This window comes from Apteryx mantelli, chromosome 5 (genome assembly GCF_036417845.1).
Source record: "Apteryx mantelli isolate bAptMan1 chromosome 5, bAptMan1.hap1, whole genome shotgun sequence".
Lineage (NCBI taxonomy): Eukaryota > Metazoa > Chordata > Aves > Apterygiformes > Apterygidae > Apteryx > Apteryx mantelli.
Window position 1 is genome coordinate 61,802,298 of NC_089982.1, and position 19,458 is coordinate 61,821,755.

At 37.8% G+C, this 19,458-nt stretch overlaps 1 protein-coding gene across 7 annotated transcripts in view; it reads left to right on the plus strand.

Moving 5' to 3' along the window:
• Positions 1-19,458, plus strand: part of RFC1 (replication factor C subunit 1) — a 41,732-nt gene that overhangs the window by 21,668 nt on the left and 606 nt on the right. For 4 of the 7 annotated variants that reach the window (XM_067298125.1, XM_067298126.1, XM_067298128.1 and 1 more), the window contains 20 exons: positions 31-263; positions 940-1,014; positions 3,011-3,088; positions 5,050-5,137; positions 5,228-5,529; positions 6,398-6,505; positions 7,051-7,230; positions 8,353-8,457; positions 9,851-10,247; positions 11,102-11,211; positions 12,620-12,734; positions 13,228-13,316; positions 14,352-14,489; positions 14,895-14,990; positions 15,146-15,244; positions 15,708-15,862; positions 15,975-16,092; positions 16,953-17,098; positions 17,372-17,585; positions 18,711-18,902. In XM_067298125.1, the coding sequence (XP_067154226.1) occupies positions 31-263; positions 940-1,014; positions 3,011-3,088; positions 5,050-5,137; positions 5,228-5,529; positions 6,398-6,505; positions 7,051-7,230; positions 8,353-8,457; positions 9,851-10,247; positions 11,102-11,211; positions 12,620-12,734; positions 13,228-13,316; positions 14,352-14,489; positions 14,895-14,990; positions 15,146-15,244; positions 15,708-15,862; positions 15,975-16,092; positions 16,953-17,098; positions 17,372-17,585; positions 18,711-18,902 (3,038 nt within the window). Of the gene's footprint in view, positions 1-30; positions 264-939; positions 1,015-1,306; positions 2,151-3,010; positions 3,089-5,049; positions 5,138-5,227; positions 5,530-6,397; positions 6,506-7,050; positions 7,231-8,352; positions 8,458-9,850; positions 10,248-11,101; positions 11,212-12,619; positions 12,735-13,227; positions 13,317-14,351; positions 14,490-14,894; positions 14,991-15,145; positions 15,245-15,707; positions 15,863-15,974; positions 16,093-16,952; positions 17,099-17,371; positions 17,586-18,710; positions 18,903-19,458 lie in introns of those variants that run through there. The other 3 variants (XM_067298130.1, XM_067298129.1, XM_067298131.1) reach the window with 3 other exon arrangements.

The following is a 19,458-nucleotide window of genomic DNA, read 5'->3' on the forward strand; positions in this document are numbered from 1 at the left end:
CAGAAGTAATAAAGTACTCTCCATGTTTAGATGAAGATGATGACTTTGTCAATAAGAGAATTTCTCTGAAACCTAAGGAGAATGGGACATCAGCAATCAGTTGCCCGGGAACAACTGCAGTGAAAAAGGAAGATGTAAAACTACGAGCTAAAAGTAAACCTTTATCTCCAGTGAAACTGACCCCCACCTCGGCACTTGATTACTTTGGGACAAGTAGCGTCCAGCGATCAGAAAAGAAACTGGTAGCAAGTAAAAGGAAAGAAGTGAGTATTGATGATGTTTGTTTAGTTTGCTAGCAGAACAAAATAGCCAGTTTAATGACTGTAAGAAGGTACTTAACTACTTGATGTTACTTTTTAATAATTACTGATGTATAAGTTCAATTTTGATGGCATGTACAGGCATATCAGTTTCTCAAGTACAATTGTAGAGTAGAACTTTCCTGTTTGAAAAGATCAGCACAAAGTTGGAAGTAGTATTCTCTTCTTCCCAAATGACTTTCCTTAAAAAGTTTTAAGAAGTTTTCTGAGATTAGTGAATGGTGGGATAACTTACTGTGGATCTGCATGGATGTTTTCCAAAACTTTATGGCATATATATTTATTGAGTGCCAAAGCCCCAAAGAAAATATGGAGAAATTCAGAATCTCAGTGTGTAATTGTTGGTTTCTCCTCAAGATTGCCTGGTGTGATGACTTCAGAGATGTCCAGCATTGCTTGAAAAAATGAGTTATTTGAATTTAAACACTGTTTTGTTTTAAATAGTATCATCTCTTAACTACTATTAACTGGGGCTGTGTTGAGGTTAGAAAGCTAGTAATAAAATGCTGCATGTCCATTGCCAGTCCTATCTAATAAGAATGCAAGATGAATCTTTACAAATTAAATTATTATAACTTATACAATATTGAGAAATTGAACTGTTGATTTTTACATATAGCCCTCACAAAGCAGAGACTGCACGCTGGATGATGAGGCCATTGCCAGGCAACTGCAGCTTGATGAAGATTCAGAGGTAAAAGTTGTATAAATGCATCGTTCTGTGCCAGGAGCAGTTTCATTAATCTGCCATTGTTCTTCCTTAAGAAATGCAGATGGACTTTCCACGTATGCTGTAAATAGGTGTAACAGTTCATCTGTATACATCAATTCTTGCACGTACGTGCAAACATAGTCACACAGTTATTTTTATGGCCATTATTTCAGTTACATAAATATAACCATATCTAATCTAATCTGTTTTCCATCTATCCAGACTTGCTCTCTACCTATTGGGCTGATGAGTCTACAGTGATCCTGCTTCTCATGCAGAATTCTAACTTTCTGCTTCCTCAAGCTTTTCTTCTCCTTGCCCTGGAAAGAGAAACCAAAAACCATTGTCATCCATGGCTGCTTCACCTGTTGTCATCTTAGTTTGCTTATAGTCATGAAAAATGCGAAGTCCATCTTCATTTTATTGTGTATCATAGACTTTTTGGTTTGAATCAATGCTAACAAGAGGAAAACGTATACATATTGATTTACTTATTTTATGATGATTATCGTAGCTCTGATTTACTTCTGGGGAGATTAGTTCATTTCTCTTATCCTGGTAATATAGGAGCATCTTTTGAAATAAGCGTATTTTACATTTAGAACTTGGTGTTATCCCTGGCCTTCCCAGAGGTGTGATGCATCAAGTTTTAATCTACTAGAAAGTTAAATAACTTGACTGGAAAAACCAGATGTCATCTGTGAATCAAATCAAACTCACCTGTAAAGTGTTCATTGCCTCATGTATCATCAAAGGAATGTCCTTTATTTCAAGTATCTCTCTGCCTCAATCTGGTCTGCATCTGGTAGTCACTCCCCCTCACCTCTCTCAGTGTAAACAGGAAAGTTAGATGCCTTTCATCGTTATGGGTGCATTACGGGGAAGAAATAGTGCCTGTGGCATATTGGTTTTATGAAGTCATCTCTTTGAATCATTTAACTAGGTATGTTGGACTTTAGGGCAGTTGTGAAAGGATTTGTGTGTTTTCTGTTTGTTTGTTTTTTTGTTTTTTTGTTTTTTTTTCTTTTTTTGTATGATGGGCATTATTTATTGACAACAATATACATTGTTGTCAGGAAAAGAGAAGGTTTTCCCCAAGTGGCCATACTGGAGAAAAGGTAACCTGACAGTCAGTCGTCATTGTATATGTTACATTTATTTTGTTAGGTAGAATAAAAATGAAATCAAACCTGGCTTTGTTTTATTTCATACAATATAATACACAACTTTCTCAGATTCCATGTGCAGTGTTTGTTCTTACTGTTTTTTCTGTCAAAGAAAATCAGTTGTATAAGCAGCAATATTATAAAAAGTTAAAACAGATTTAATTTGATTCCATAAAGTAAATGAAACTCCTGACGACAAGAGCCAGGCCACAACCAGTAGTTAAATTCTCCCAAATTACTACTATTTCCTTTTTTCGTTTTTTTTTTTTCCCTTCTCCCCTCATGTGATACATTGTTAGTAGTGAATAGACGGTAATGCATTCTTTGTTGAGACGTCATAATACTTTAACAGGCTTTGTTTCTACTTTTCTTTTGGAACCACTCTTCAAAGATTTCTAAAGCCATCAGGTTGCATCTCAATGGCAAGTTGAGACCCTGTCTTTCCTGCAGGTTTTGATTTAATACATGAAAGGGATGCACCACAATAATAATAAAAATCCAAAGGAATAGAAAACCTCTTTGAAAACAAATTATATAGGCTTATTAAAATTTCTAGTGCAACAAACCCAAACTCTACTTTCTCATTAGAGTTCTCTCTCTCTTTTTGGGAGGAAAAACGTCATTCTGTGCCATCCTGAGAAATTGACTGTTTGCTTCTTGTAGGATAATTTTATTTTTTTATTTTTTTTAAATAAGTGTTCTCTTATTTTAGATGAGCTTTTGGTCTTGAACAGCAAATAGGGTTTAAAAAATTATAGTAGAATTAAAACTTGTCAGACTTGAGCCTAAAAGTCATGCTTTTCTTTTCACAGCTGGAGAGACAGCTGCATGAAGATGAAGAATTTGCTAGAACTTTGGCTATGTTGGATGAAACTCCACAGAAGAAAAAGGTTGAATTCTTTTTAAACTTTAGTTTTAGAAATTAGATTGGTAGGATTGTTCTAGTTTAGGCACCTAAACTTTGTTTTGAGACTTCCAGGCACAAATGCCCTTAAGAACAGCAAGGAGGTGTTTGTATGAAAAGAACATGCTCATACATTCTCCCCGGGTTTTCCTCACTTAGTAAATCACTCAGCTGACATTTTGTATCTTTGTGCTATTTCCCTTGAAACTTAATTCTAAGTTCTAATTCTGGTTAACTTAACCTAATTATTAGTGGGTATATCAAAGCCGTTTCATCTCCTCTTTATTATTCCCTCCACTAGAGGAATTTATCTTTGTTATGATAACTGTATTTGTCCATAATTTTAATCTTAAAATGAACAGATCATATAATCTTTACATTGTCTGGCAAAAGAGGACTTCAGTGTTGCATTACTGCAGAAGGAGGATAGACTGTTCGATATTGCCTTAACTGCTGTCTTAACTGTTGAAATCTGTTTCAATTGCTCATCATCTTATCAAATATGTACTTGAATGCAAATAATTTAGTTAAAATCATTCATGAAAAGACTTTCAAAGTTTACAAGACCCCGGATCCTAGTTTTTAAAGAAAGTAGCTTTTGTGGTATGGCATTCAAATCCTCATAATCACATTGCTGAATCAGACTGAAGGTCTGTCCTGTCCAGTGTTTAGTTTCTGACAGCAGATAAAAGCATATAGCTGAAGGAGTATAAGAATGGGGCGATCTCCTTAGAACTTTCCCATCCTCCAACCTCTTACAATTTAATGTCTTGTTACAGATGTGACTTATGTATTTAGAAAACCTCAGTGGGTTTCTTTTCTATGAGATTGTCCCCTTGAACCGTCCAAGCTAGCATCTGTGACATGCTGAGATGTGGTGTAGAACCAGTTTCAAATCTAAAGAAATGTATGCACTATAGAGCATCAAAGAACTTGGGCATTGGAAGTGGCATAGCTGTGGCAGAAGGGAGCACATCCCATAGGTTAATTTTTTGCATAGTAAGTTATTTCATGAGAGCTCTACATAACAGCTTCTGGAATGCACTGTATTATAGGTATCCATGTTAAGCCTCCCACAGGGTAGTGTACTGTAGCCTCTGAAATACAAATAAAGAAAGCTTAAGGGTGTTTCATAAAAAAAGTATCAAAGCAAATTGGAATGTTAGTTTTGTCTTTGCTAAAAAATGTAGCTGTCTGTCAGCTTAAAAATGGGTGCATAAGAGATACAATTGACCAAGAGTCTTTATTTTGCCAATTTCTTGCCATGTGTAAGCTTTTAATTCATCTCAGATTAGTGGGACTACCTGTCTCTTTAGCACCTGAAGTGGAGTGAGTTGCTTTAAGATGCATGCTTTAGATCAGCTATAGATAGTCTTTGTTTCAAGAGAACCAGATCCAGCAAAATGAGTCAGTGGGACAGCACAAGTGAAAAGTGAAGGGGAGGAAAAGGAAGGAGGAGAATATTGCCCTCACCTTGAGAGATGGGGCAAGCAGGGGTCTCACGAGTTCTGAGCCCCGCGCCGGGGTTGGGATGTGCTCTCCCACTTCTCTCAGCTTGTGGTATAAGGCACAGGATTACTCCAGACACAGTAAAATATTTGCTGTGTTATACATCAGGGCTCTCAAAATTTAGGATTGCTACTTTGAATTAGCAAATATTAGTACTTCTAGACTATTTGGTGAACTGATTAGGATCAAAATTTACTGTAACTTAGAAGTTTGTCTCTCCTTTGACTTAAGGAGCAATTGCATTTATGGCTGAGAGTAGAACTTGCTCATCTGCCTGCCAGCCTTTGATAGAGGTTATATTTTGGCCTGTAGTAGGGATCAACTTCTTAAATGTATCATCCAGTCTGATGCGCTTAAACAGTGAGAAAACTCAGGGGTCTTGATTTAGTCATAGGGCAGCACACACATCTCTTACTTTGGCATTATTTGTTGATTTAGGCTCGGAAAGATTCAGAAGAAGAGCAAACAGTTTTGAGCACCGAGAGCAGTCCTAACGTGACAGAAAGATATAAACGATCGCAAAAAGGTAGAACACGGAATATAGAAAATATTTCACCAGTCTATAATATTATGATATATTTTTATATATGTATTTCCCCCTTTCCCCCTTTCTTAGTGAAAGCAACCAACTCAACAGATCAAGCGAAGAATTATACTGTAAAGGAGCAAACTACATCTGAAAACTCGAAAGGATCTCATTTGCCCTTCCAATCATCTGATGGTAAAATAGCAAGAGAGTTGATAGATAAGACCTTGCCTTTGAAACCTAGCTCTAAACTTGTGGCTCTGAAACAAAAAGAAGAGAGCACTGAGAAGGAAAGAGGTGCTCGAAGTGTGTTATCGAAAGAAAAAAATGCTTCAGGGAAAGAAGAGAAGAGAACACCAAAGAAGCAGAAAATTTCTCCCAAAAAGCCTGAGGTAGGTGCTATCAAAAGAATTTAATTGATTTGACTGTTTGCAGGAAAAGAGTTTTTATTATTATTATTTTTTTTTTGTGTGTGTGTGTCACTACTGTAAATTGGTAGTTTGAATCTTTTGGGTGGTTTTTAAGAAATCAAAAAGGAATATGATCTAGAGTGTGTGGTGTGTGTTTTTTTTTTTTTTTTGTATAATTGTCTGGATCTGTAGCTGTAGTTACTGAATGCACTTTAGCAGTTTAGTGAAAGCTTCAAAATGTTCTTTGTATTTTTAGGATTAAAAATAATCCAATTTTTTGATACTTAAAGTTGAGTAATTCAAAATGTGATTGGGAGTGCTGATAAAACCTGCATACCTGGATAGTCCTGATGGTCAAACATCAGGCATTGCTTACCATGTCTGGTGTATTTCACAAACGGAAGATCTTTTTGGTACAGACAACAGTTGCATTTGGAAAGGGGGAATCTGTGACTTCTGTTTTTGTGACTTTTTTTTTTCCTAACGAGCTTAAAAATCTCCAAAAAGTAGAAATGAAGTAGTTTGTATGTGAATGTAGGTTTTGTCTACACCTGATTGTTATTCTGGAATAAAATAGGATATAAATTTAAAGCAAGGATTTCTGAATTGAATGAACATGTACATGTGGAGCACAAATGGATCTACATAAAATCAAGAATAAACTTGGGTACATATTTTTTAAAATTTCAGATTTTTTTGGAAGTCTTTATCAAAGCTTTTTTTTTTGCGGTTTAGTAAATCAAAACAAACGTTTGAACTTCCTTCTTTTTTAGTGCATAAAAATGACTTGGAAACTGTGCTTGTGTTTGAGTGTTTCATTGTTTATATCTCTATTTTATTTCTGCCAAAGTCTGTAAGTCCTGAGGACTCTGAAAAGAAGCGAATAAATTATCAGGCCTACCGAAGCTTCCTAAATCGTGAGGGTCCGAAAGCTCTGGGCTCAAAGGAGATACCTCGAGTAAGTTTGGCTACAGCAGAATTCGTGTGTTGTGTATCATGGACTTCCAGTTATAAGTGATCTGACAAGCATCAACTAAAATAAATATTTTAAAACTTGTTTTTTCCAGATAGGAAATACATATTGGAAGAAGCTAAATTGTAATGCAAAGCAGTGCCTAAATTTAATGAATGTATAATTTGCTCAGAAGTGATAGTATCTGGTTTATGAAGTGATGATGGAAAATAGTTGCTGGTTTTAAAAAGTTGAAGGTTGCTATCACGCATTTCACTGACAGCTATGGCTGAAGCACAGGGTGTTTAGAGTAATACTTCTGTTGTCTCTATGTCCTGTCGGTTAAACAGATGTGTGAAGCTTTGGTAGCTATCCTTTTTAACATTTTTTTTGTCTTCTAGAACTATTCTCTGTCTAGGTAGTGTAGATACATTTTATGTTTCATAGAGTACTTGGCATGGTAGCAGTTTACAAATTTTTGTTTATAATGGAAAGGTACTTGGTGGAATTGCATCAGTTAATGGCATTTTCTGCAATGTTGTGGTTCTCAGGGAGCTGAAAACTGCTTGGAAGGCCTGACGTTTGTAATTACGGGAGTTCTGGAGTCTATTGAAAGAGATGAGGCCAAGTCTCTGATTGAACGTTATGGAGGAAAAGTAACTGGCAATGTCAGCAAGAAGACAAACTATCTGGTTATGGGACGAGACTGTGGCCAGTCTAAATGCGAGAAGGTGAGCATTGCTGTGCCTGCACTAAGTAGAAGTGAAATTGTGAATTGTTCCTATCTTACCTTTATTGTTTTTTTTGGTTTTTTTTTGCCTTTGGGTTTTTTTTTTTTCCAGTGCCCTTTCCAAAAAGAGGCAGTACTACAAACAAAAAGTGTATGTTAAAAAGTTGCCTTGTATTCCCCCCCCCCCCCCCCCCCCGGAGGGAAAAAAACCACCCTGTTTCTACTTGTTTATGCTGCTAATTTTAGCAGCAGTTTGGTGTGATGTAGACACTGCCTTCCTCTTTTTTGCCTGTTTTGCTTGACAGGCTGTCAGGGCTCCATTGTATGTGTAAATGTAGGCATAACGTTTCTAATGCAAGTTCTCTATTCTGCTTGAATAGCAGGCCACGCACCAAAACTTCGGGACTGGCTCTTAGGGGTGTATTTTCAACACAAGTATTATGCCAAATGTATTTGTTATGGCTAGTCATTAGCACTAAAGAGGCAAACTGTTCCATGAGATGTAACACATCTTGGAGTTGTGGTGAAGGTGGAATTGAATCTCGGTGCCTGCAGCTAATGCTGTAAATGATTAAACTCTCACTGCAGTATGGTATTAGATATCTTATTTCAACTTAGACACTTTATATATGTGTGTGCATATATATATGTGTGTGTGTGATTATATATATATGTGTATATATGTGTGTGTGTGTGTGTGTGTGTGTGTGTATATATATATATATATATATATAGTCCTTAGCCCACCTCCAGTATGTAAACAAGTTTCTAGTGTGTTGTATTTACTAAGTGATTGAAATACCACTATTTTGCTGGAATATTATCATCATCTTGTTTAATGCTTGGGGTATCTTTTTCAGCGAGGAACAATCACTTCTTTACCCTCCTCAAACTACATTTGTTATTTAAATGTGTAAGTTATAAATCAAATCTATATAGATTATAAAAATAAAACAAAGCCCTGTAATGCAGCAATGTAACATGCATGTGTAGGGTTTTTTCATTTTTTGTGTTTTTTGCCATTATTTTTGTTCCTAAACACAATCCTTACAGGAAAGGACTTTGCTGAAATGGATTATGTAATTCTCTTTGACCTTGCTTCTAATTTTTGTTTTGGCTCCAGGCATCAACTTTAGGGACAAAAGTTATTGATGAGGATGGCCTGTTTGATCTTATTCGAACTATGCCAGGCAAAAAGTCCAAATACGAACTGGCGGCTGAAACAGAGGTTTGCCTAAAATAAACTTAGGGGTTGTATGGTGTCGTGTGGTGGGTTTATTTGTTTATATTTATTCAAAGGAGCTGTTCACGGTAGCTTCAGAGTTGTTTGTTCCAGTAATAGTAATTCTATGATTATCAGTTTGATCTTCTCCGTTAAGAGTCTTGAGAATGGAAATTTTATATTTATGTTTTAAGACTTCTACTTTGGACTAATGATCTCTTTCTAACCTTTCATTTTTCTGCTCTGGCACATTTTTTATTTTAAATATCTGACTTGGGGGTAGTTGTACCTTTCTACATAGTGTCAGTTTTGACACAATCTTATTGTTTTTTGAAATAAGTAATTGTGACTTTTCACAGTTATTAAACTGCAAATAAAACATATGCCAGACTGGAAATAATATATGTGGTACTCAGATGGGTCCAATATAAAATTGTACTGTAAACTTGGGATGTAAACTGTACTTTACCATATGTAAACCATATGTATAGATAATGGATACTGTCTTTATATGGTACTTGAACTAATACTAATCAAGGTAAATTTCTCAGGAAATACTATAAAAATGGTAAAAACATTTTTATACACAGTTAGATCTAGTCTGTAGTGGCTGGTAAAATCTTGTTAAAACTTCTACTAGCTCTAACACATTTCCCATTCAGTATGGACTCTGGCATTTCTGATGTGGCTATACACAAATTGTTGTATAAATGTTCAGTTGTTATCCTAAGTAAAAGTAAGTCCATTTAAGTTTTTGTACTGTAAATAGCTGGTGTGCTTGCTAGCCTTACTCTCACTGCCTTTGAGTTATTTTTGTTTTGGGCTGAACACTTTCTGCTTAATTTTTTTTTTTTTAAACAACAACTGTGGTTCTGTTTGAAAGTGTGCATGTGAAGAGTGTTTCCTTTTTGGAAAAAGGGTTGTTGCCTGTTCCTCCTCCTCTTATCCAAGTGCTCCTAGTGTTAATATTTTATGTGTTGGGGCTTGGAAACGCTGTCTCATGAGTTGTGCGTCTGGGCCTGGCCCATGCTTTCCAGCCTGGCAGTTGTCACTGTTGTATTGCTCCTTTTAGCAATGCATCAGGCCCCGCGCGTGTGGCACTGCTGGAGCTTGGACGGCTCGTGGAAGGGGCGGAACATTTCCTGCCCCTCTCTCTCTTGTGGGTTGGGCTGCCAGATGCCAGGTGACATCCTCTTTAGCAGTGGTTTATTTTTCAGAGGAATATTTTTGATCTACTGTTGAGATGCTCTATTTATTTCCCAATATGTAAGCTTTGTTCGTTTAAACCCTCCTATACACGTGTTCACAGACTGCATGTTTATTTACTGAGTAATTTTTTTTTTAATTTCTCTTTAATTTTCTCTTTCCCATGTTTTTTTCCCCCCCTTCCCACCCCAAGGCAAAAAAAGCAGAGTCAAAACATGAAAAGACACCACAGAAAAGTGAAGCTGGAAGAAGAAAATTTAGTCCCCTCAAAAGAGAAGCTGATAACAAAAAAAAGAATCCTACTCCTGATAAAGGAGGTACCTTCAAATCTGTTAAGAAAGAAACTACTGCTGTTCGAAAACTTACAGACTTTAAACAGCAAACTGTGGAGAAGAAAGAAACCCCAAAGCCTGAGGGGACCTTGGTTTCCGAGATGACTGAAGATGGAACAGAGAGGTTACTATGGGTAGATAAATACAAGCCTACATCTCTTAAGGCAATAATTGGACAGCAGGGTGAACAAAGCTGTGCCAATAAACTGCTTCGATGGCTCCGAAACTGGCACAGGAATACTTCTGAAGACAGACAAGGTGAGCAGCACAGTTAACTTCTGTCCGTGGTACAGGTTCTTCCATGCCAATCAGACTGCTCAGTTCCATATGCTGATAAAGGGGGTGTGTGTGTGTGTGTGGCAGGAGAGTGACTCTAGAAATCTGGAATGAGGTTTAAGTATTTTTAGCGGCAGTTGAGCCTGAGGACAGTTGTCTATTTACTGCCCTTCCCCCAGAAAACAAAGCACCAAGCCCTGTCTGAATATGTGTTTTAAATTTCTTGGTATTCTTAAATGTACTGTTTTCTTCCAGAAGAATTCAAAATAGCCTAGTAGTAATGTATATTAAAATGGCCTCACATTCACTCTGAATGTCTCTTAATGAGAAAGAATGTTGGCCAGTGCTAACCTCTGCACATGGGGAACATATGGGATGGCAAGATGCCTGGGGAAGAGATGAACTGTTAAGGTCCTGGTTCTGGCTGACAAGCAGCCCATGTCACATATAGTGTGTAAATCTGTAGACAGTGTTGTTCTTTTCTTTTTCCTTCTTTGTATGTGTGACAAAATAGTATATATGCTTAACTGCAGCTATAATGTTTTTTCCTTTTTTTTTAATGATATAGTTGTCAGAAAATTGCTGAAATATTTGTAGTTATTACATCAATAGCACGTCTAATACTTTTCAGTTTAGAATCATGGTGAATCTTAAATTAAGTGGTTTAAACTGCATTTCCCCAAATACTTAAGATGTGGACAGATATTTTTGATATCCATAACAACTATCACAAGAGCTTTTCTGTTTTTAAAGCTTGATATCTTTAAAGGTTTGCATAAAGTATATAGCTTTTTAGTAATATATACCTAGGTAAATCCTGGAATCTTCTTTTATAGCAAAAAACAATAAATTTGGAGGCAAAGATGATGGTACTAGTTTTAAAGCAGCATTACTTTCTGGTCCACCAGGAGTTGGTAAAACTACTACAGCTTCTTTAGTTTGCAAGGTGAGTTTATATTAATGTTCATTCCCAAACAAGTATTTGTTACTGTGTTGATTCTGTAACTGGATGTGTCCAGGTGGATTTCCCCTGAAGTATAAGGGTTCACTCCCAGTCAAGTTCCACCTACTCAGAACAGGGTTACAGATGACATGATATGGATATTTAGGTATCTTTATTTCAGGTCTGAGGCAGGAATATAGCAGTGGGTGCCTGCACTTCTTTCTGTTTATTGAAAGGAAGCTTGTCTGAGTATGTTGACCAATTGCTGTAATGGTTTTCAAAAATTGTGAACGTTTAACACTACTTCCGCAAATCAGAGAATATTTGCACTAAATTTAACAGAAGTAGAATTATCACAAGCTCTTTGAAAATTCCATACAAGCAGACTTGTGATTTTTATACATATGTGTGTGTATGTGTTTAAAAAAGACACATCTTTCCTGAACTTGTTGCTATTCAAATACTCCAGGGTGAGAGAAGTTGACAGGGCTGTGTGTTCATTTCTAAACACAAGTTTAGAAATTTTTTGTGAACTTAGTGGAGCACAGTGTTCCTCAAACTGTGTCATGAGCTTGACGGTCATCAGAATTGCCCGAGGACTGTATATTGTGGAAATACTTTCAAAACTAGAAAAGTGAAGAAACTATTAAAATGTAGTATTTTAACTTAATGATATTTAATATCAGTTACTAATAGGATATTGTAATGTGTTACAGACTTTGTTTTTCTGAGCTGAGCTCTCTGCAGGGCACGTCACCGTGCTCCACAGACGTAACCAGCGGAACCGGGCTGTCCCAACTGCAATGCCCGAGCGGCGCGCAGCTCGCCGCTGCAGCCCTGGCATGTGCCTGGTGTCAGGAGGCCGCTGCTGCAGGCGTGCCTGCGTCAAGTCCCTTCAGGGACTGAATTGCAGCACAGACCCATTCCAAAGTGAAGTGGTAGCACTGCTGGAGGAGCCATGTGTTTTATAGCTGTTAACTAGTTAAAAGCTTTTTGTTCCCTCAGCTTTCTGAGGGATATGGTATGTTTCTTGTCATGATTCTGCATGTGAAGGTTTTGATATACAATGGAAATACCATGGAGCTTGGTTAGCCCTGCCTTATAGTTCTGTTTCTATCCCTTATGGCAGTTTCACTTATCTCTCACAGCTAAGTCTGTGCCTCTGATTTTTTGCAAAACCTTAGTTCTCTTTTGGGCATATCTGTTCAATGTCTGGTTACAAATATTTTTGGAGTGTGAGAGAAGAGAGTATGAGGGGAAGAAAGGAATCAAAGCCACCAATTAGATCTGGAAACAGTGTTGTAAGAGCTTTCTTCTGGAACTTTGAAATGTTGTTCCTAATTCTGAGTATGCTGATGCTCCTAATGATCTGTATTCTCATTTTTCTGTGCGGTTTGTGTGTTTGGATTAGGAACTGGGGTATAGTTATGTGGAGCTGAATGCCAGTGATACTCGCAGTAAGAACGGTCTAAAGGAAGTAGTTGCTGAATCGCTTAACAACACCAGCATCAGAGACTTCTGTTCTGGTACGTTTATTGTTTGAAGGAGGGTTTTTGTTCTGTTAAGAGTCTAGTTACAGGAGGGACAGAGCTTCTTCATTTCATGACAAAGTTAGGAACTGAAATTGCTCATTCTGTAGAGGGAGCAGGCTCATATTTAATAGGGATGGTTTAATTTAGCAAGATGTTCTATTTCATCTTCAGGGTAGCATTAAACTGCTATTTAGGGAATCAATTCTTAATAAGCAGAAACTACACAAACTACTATTTGCTCTAATTGCTCTTCTGTTGCATAGTACTTAATTCTTGGAAAAGGACATGAGGTACAATCAGCTCTATTCTGTGAACATACTGTTGTGATTACACAAGGGGCAGAGCAAGAGGTTCATCAGCATCTCAAGTTGTCTAGGCTTACCTATGCTATAGAGGATTGGGTAAACCTTTGAGCAAGACCCTATTGTATTCCCTTGAATAAAATAATCTATTGCAGTCTCATTTTCTTGTCTATATTCATTTTCAGGTACATCCTCATCAGTTAGTGGGAAACATGTATTGATCATGGATGAAGTGGATGGTATGGCAGGCAATGAAGACAGAGGAGGGATTCAGGTGAAACTGCTACAATTATTAACTAATACTATTGCTAAAAGTTCATACTGTATATCAGCCCAAAATACTTAGTCTGCTGTCCTTAACCCATAAACTGTACTATAGAGATTTCTATCTGACCCATTTTATAAGATTACCTTCGCGTAAGAAGACTTATGCCTTAGTAGAGTAAAACAGACACTCCTGATACATGTGTGTGTGCGCGTGTGTGTAATTACCTCAGGTGCGTGTGCTGTAGATGTTTACTCTTGGGCAGGTGAATTTAACTCAAGTTCTCTGTGGCTGACTTTTACCTGCAGTGAAAGATTTGTAATCTAGCTGGGACAATTACTGCCTCCAGTAGGCAGTAACACTGAATAAATAATGTGCTACTGTCAATATTATACTTTGTTCTCCTTTGCAGCTTTAGTTTTAACTTTTAAAAATTTCCTATGGTCATACGCAGTACTACCCTGACGGTAAAGGACATGCAGATCTTTAGCTCAGATACAGACGTTTACGTTGCGGGAATATAAAGTTGAACTGAATTTCACTTTTGTTAGAGGAGATGAAGTTCATTTATGGGAAACCCACTAACACTGAAGCCTTTTGGACAGGGGAGAGCTGATCTTTTTCCTTCTTGCTGCTTCTATTTTTTGTGGCAAGGCGCGCTGGAAAAGATGCGTGCTCCCTGTGGGCTTGGGCCAGGTCAAAATGGTCTTTGGGCAAATTAATATAGGCCTCCAGCTGGACAGCTGTTTTCTGCTCTACTGATCTTCATTGCTTTTTGAAGAATGGTCTAAACATGGTTGCTGGAAGTGGATGGTTTGTGAGACAGCAGAATTATTGCAGCTGAACAGAATAGTAAACAAAAAGTAGGAAAGGGGAGCAGGTTTTTGCTGTGTGGAAAGTTGATTACAATAGGAGGCGTTTTATAGTGTTGCATAAGTCAAGGATCTGACTTAAAGCAGTGATTAATGGTGCTCAGTATGATGTGTTTTAATTATTTTTGTCTGTGGAATCTGGTGTAACTGTTGTAATATGTTTAAATGATAGGAGTTGATTGGTTTAATCAGACACACGAAGATACCTATCATCTGTATGTGTAATGATCGAAACCATCCTAAGATTCGCTCTTTAGTCCACTACTGTTTTGATCTTCGTTTTCAGAGACCTCGTCTAGAACAGATTAAGGTGAGAAGGATGGTTGTATGGGCTGCACTGAGTTATCAGTAATCTGTCTTCAGGTGTCAGAATTCATACAGAAATGAAAACACCACTTAAAACTTAGTTTTATCACCTTAGTGAATAACTCTGCTCTTCAGAATGGGTTGTCTGAGTTTTTGTCTAGAGTCTTCCAGATTTAGATGTGCATCTTAAAATATATCCAAACACTTTTTTTTAAAATGATCTTGCTATTTATATACCCATGATAAGGGATGAATGTATTATGTTTATAAAAGGCTGTTAAATTGCTTAAAAACTAGGAGAAAAAATACAGTAACATTCTCTGACAGATATCTGTTAACCTTTTCTGTAGAGGAAGGATTCATAGAAATTCTTTAGTGACACTGTCTTAAAATATTGTGTGTATTACAGGGTGCCATGATGTCTATTGCATTTAAAGAAGGCTTAAAAATCCCACCACCTGCTATGCATGAGATAATCTTGGCAGCAAATCAGGACATCAGACAGGTTAGTGCCGATTCAGTATGTCCTGTGCAAGTCATTGACTTCAGTATTTGAGCAGTATGAGATGCTATTTTTAGTATACAGATCAAGCTTTTTTTCTGCTGAAGTCTTTCCTTTAAATGTACTTAAGCTACCAAATTGTCCATTTTGTTCTCTAGATTTTGCATAATCTTAATATGTGGTGTGCAAAAGATAAATCATTGACTTATGATGAAGCCAAAACAGATGCCAGCAAAGCCAAAAAGGATATCAAACTGGTAAGCATAATATATTGGACTGGTTTTATGGCCATATTCTGATATAAGCATCTTCTTATAAAGCCTGGTAACTAATTAAAAATAAAGCACTGATAGCCTAATTGCAAGTAGCTAACTGATATTTTGAGCATGTGTCAAACTCACTATGTGGTAAATCCAAGACTGAATATCTATTTTGATGCACTGGTCTTTTTATGTAAACTGCAATTATGAAGCTTATACTTCGCATCCTGAGTTCTCTCTCTAGCAGATAATCCTTGTAATTCATCTTGGAAGTAAGACTCCGTTCTCAAAACTGGCAAAAAAAAAAAAAAAAAAGGAAGGAAATGCTGAGCATTGAACTTGTACAGTCCAGATACTGTTAGGTACCATCACTGTGGTAGCTTTGTTGGTAATGTGTTATGTCTTTTATTGTCTGTGTTGACTTGCAAACCACTTACTTCTTGAACTATCATTTACTTAGGGCCCTTTTGATGTTGTCCGGAAGGTTTTTGCTGCTGGAGAGGAGGCTTCTCATATGTCTCTTATAGACAAATCGGATCTTTTCTTCCATGATTATTCCCTAGCACCTCTCTTTGTCCAAGAGAACTATATACATGTGAAACCGGCTGCTGCTGGGTGAGTTACTCCACACCCTAAATTGACAGAGCCTTTCATGCAGGGGAGTCAAATGAGAGTACAACATATCTGGATGTTTCTGCATGGTGATAGTCAACTTCCTTTTTTCTAGAGGGAATCTGAAAAAGCACTTAGTGCTATTGAGTAGAACAGCTGATAGTATATGTGATGGTGATCTAGTGGACAGACAGATTCGTAGCAAGCAAAACTGGAATCTTCTTCCAACACAGGTGAGCACTTGACACATTTTGTATGCTTTATGGGTGCCCAGTATACACGACTGATCTCTGGAAATTGTTGTCTTAATATAATTTTATGACCTGTATAGTTGATGCTCTATATAGTATTCTTGTGTTTTGCTGGGGAGTAGTGCAGTTTTCCATACTCATGTGGTTGAACCTATGCTGTGTGTCATGAAATGAAGTCTTCTGAAACTTTGGAAAGCTTGAACCTTCTTAGGTTATAGGAACACATGGCACAACCAATTCAGATATGCAGGTAAAAGCCTACTTAAATATCCCAACCTCTCACCAGGCCAGTATTACTCCCAAAGCACAGAGAACTGAACCTTCTTCATTTTACTTCTCTTTTGATGATCACTGAAATTTTCACAAGACTCATGCTTAAAAGATTATGACTGGCATCAGACAATGTATGGTAGAATAATTTAAGTTGGAAAGGACCTCTGGAGATCATCTAGTATAACCCCCTGCTTAATGCAGGTCCAAGTAGGTCAGGTTGCTTAGGAACTTGCCTCGCTGAGTTTATGTAGTTTCATATTATGAATGTTTTAGTAATTGTGTTCTTTTGAAATGTCTCCTTTACTATATCCGTCTGTTGGAGATTGGCTTTTAAAACCCAGATCACTTCACAGATATTAGAACATAATAATAAATAGGATGGCACAAGAGATGAAGCTGTAACCTCTAAGGGGTAGAACAGAAACAAGCAACCAAGAAAGAGTTCTCTTAAAGCCAGCTCAGTTTCCAAAACATTAGCTGCCCACTTTCATTGGAACAAGCTGGGTATTATGTCATGGTGTCAGTTTGACTAATTCATTGTGAACTGAGTTTGGCATGTGTGTTTTCAGGCTATTTATTCAAGTGTTCTGCCTGGGGAGCTGATGAGAGGTTACATGTCCCAGTTTCCTGTCTTTCCCAGCTGGCTGGGGAAATTTTCATCCACAGGCAAACATGATCGCATCATTCAAGAATTGGCAATGCACATGAGTCTCAGGTAATACTGATATCTCTCTTCTTTTTTTGAAGCTGTAGGTTTTTCTTTGTTTCATTTAGGGATGTGTTTTCCCATCTGTTCAGTTTTGGGTACTGTATACCTTGCATCAGATTATCCCTAATTTAAGTATAACCCAGGAGGAGTGATACAATAGAGCTTGCAGTTTTTAAGGCAGCTGGTTAAGCATTTGCTGAGGGCCTGCCTAAAGGCTGCTTGTGTTTAGAAGCGAGTCTTTTTTATACAGATTTACTTACCTCTTTCAATTTTATAAAGAACCCAGACATGCAAGAGGACAATAAATATGGAGTACTTATCATATTTGCGGGATGCACTTGTTCAGCCCTTGAAACACTTTGGAACAGATGGTGTACAAGATACTGTAGCATTCATGGACTCTTACTGCTTGATGAAAGAAGATGTTGAAAATATCATGGAAATAAGCACCTGGGGAGGCAAACCCAGTCCTTTTTCTAAGCTGGATCCTAAGGTAAAATTCACCAGTGATGATGACTTTTTTTTTTTAATTTAAATATTTTAAAAAGAAATCCTAGAATGATAGCCATAGCATGTATGTACTGCTGAAAGGATGAAGCTGGCTGAGTCATTTTATTAACTATAATATAATGACAAGCATGGAATGCGTTGTGGCTCAGGTGTCAAACATGCAATAGCCCCAAGACAAGGGCTGGCTCAGGGGGTACATCCTAAAAGATAATAACATTATGCTTCATTCAGCATTCTTCTACCTGTTGTTCTGGTGAAAAGATCACTGGGAGCCAGCTGTGTTTGGGGAACAGCTAGAAGTGTAATGCAGAGGGGATGTGGAAGGCAGGATCATGCAGACTCCTGACAATAAGCTGTCTCAGCTTCTTGCGTAGCGCTGCTTTCCTTACCAGTGTGCAAAGGAGGAAGGATGCGCAACAAGCCCATCCATTACAGCATGGACATCCTGATTTAGAGGCTGGCTTGGAACCTGCATCCTTCGCATTCTAGTCAACAGCCTGAACTGCCAGACCCGGGGGGCTTAAGTGGTGCTCTCAGTGTCCGCTTGGGGCTAGTTTGAGGCATCAGTGGTTAGGACCCTCATCTGGGATGAGGTGAGCTTAAACTGAAGTTCCCACTACAAACTAGACAGGTTGGAAATGTTAACCAAGATCTCCCACATCTGAGGTGAGTGTTCAGGGAAAGAGAAGAACTATGCTGTGCTGATACCACCTGACAGTGGTGTGGGTTTACACGGTCTGACTGTGCTGCTCCAGTGTGGCAGGCTGTTCAGTGCTGCTGTGGGTAATTTTGCTGTAAGTGACTTGGATTAGGTGGCAGCAGAACAATAGCGCTGAAATTATTGGGGGCCTAAATGAGAAGCATCTAAAGATGCACACTCTTGAGTAAACCTGAGGATTATGTGGGACTCAAATTTTAAATAAGCCTTCACTATACAGCTTCTATATGCTTTTTGTGTATCTTTTCTAGATGGTGTCCTCTTTTACAAAATGTTTGGTTACATCTTTCCAAATGAAAGATGATGTGGAATTGCTAGACATGAGTTGGTTAGCTAACAAAGTATAGAGCCCTTATCTGATGCTCATAGTAATTCCTTCCAACCTAACAGGTCAAAGCAGCTTTTACACGGGCCTACAACAAAGAGGCACATCTGACTCCGTATTCACTACATTCTGTCAAAACATCTAAAAGGCAGTCGGGATCCATGGTGACTTCAGAACTGAGTGAAGCCTTGAATGTGGAAGAGATCCAATCTGATGAGGATGAGCAAGATACTGTTGAAAGTGATGCAATGATTAAGGTGACTTAGTCTCATATGGTAGTGCAACACTGAGGAAACTGTCTTCTCTTAGTTACCTTTCTGGCACTTTTAACATCTAAATTAAAAATCAACCAAAAAACCCAGCACAGCAGGTTTTGAATGTGTTATATACCTCACAAATTCTTGACTGACAGAACAGTTCTGTAGTGTGACATAATCTAGATAACTTTTGCCCGTTTTCTGCTTGAATGTTGGACTAAAGTGAGACACATCACTGTAATGCATTAAACTTGTGAACAGTCAAATCCAAAATTTAGCAGGGTTCTAAGCATAGTGGGGACAGTGCCATTGATTAGGAGCAGCTGCAGGCCTTTTGCATTGGGTTATCATAGACAGCAATTCCAGTAATAGTCTTTCTGTCTATCTCCAGCTTGGGGAATTATGGGTCAGCCATTAACATTGTATATCGTAGAGTATGTCCTCTCCATGGAATTTAAAATCTTGATACCTAAAAGGGGGAGAAGGGAGAGATTGCCTATACTCATTTTTTTTTGTTGAAGGTCCATGCTAAGAACTAAGGATCGCTCTGAAATAA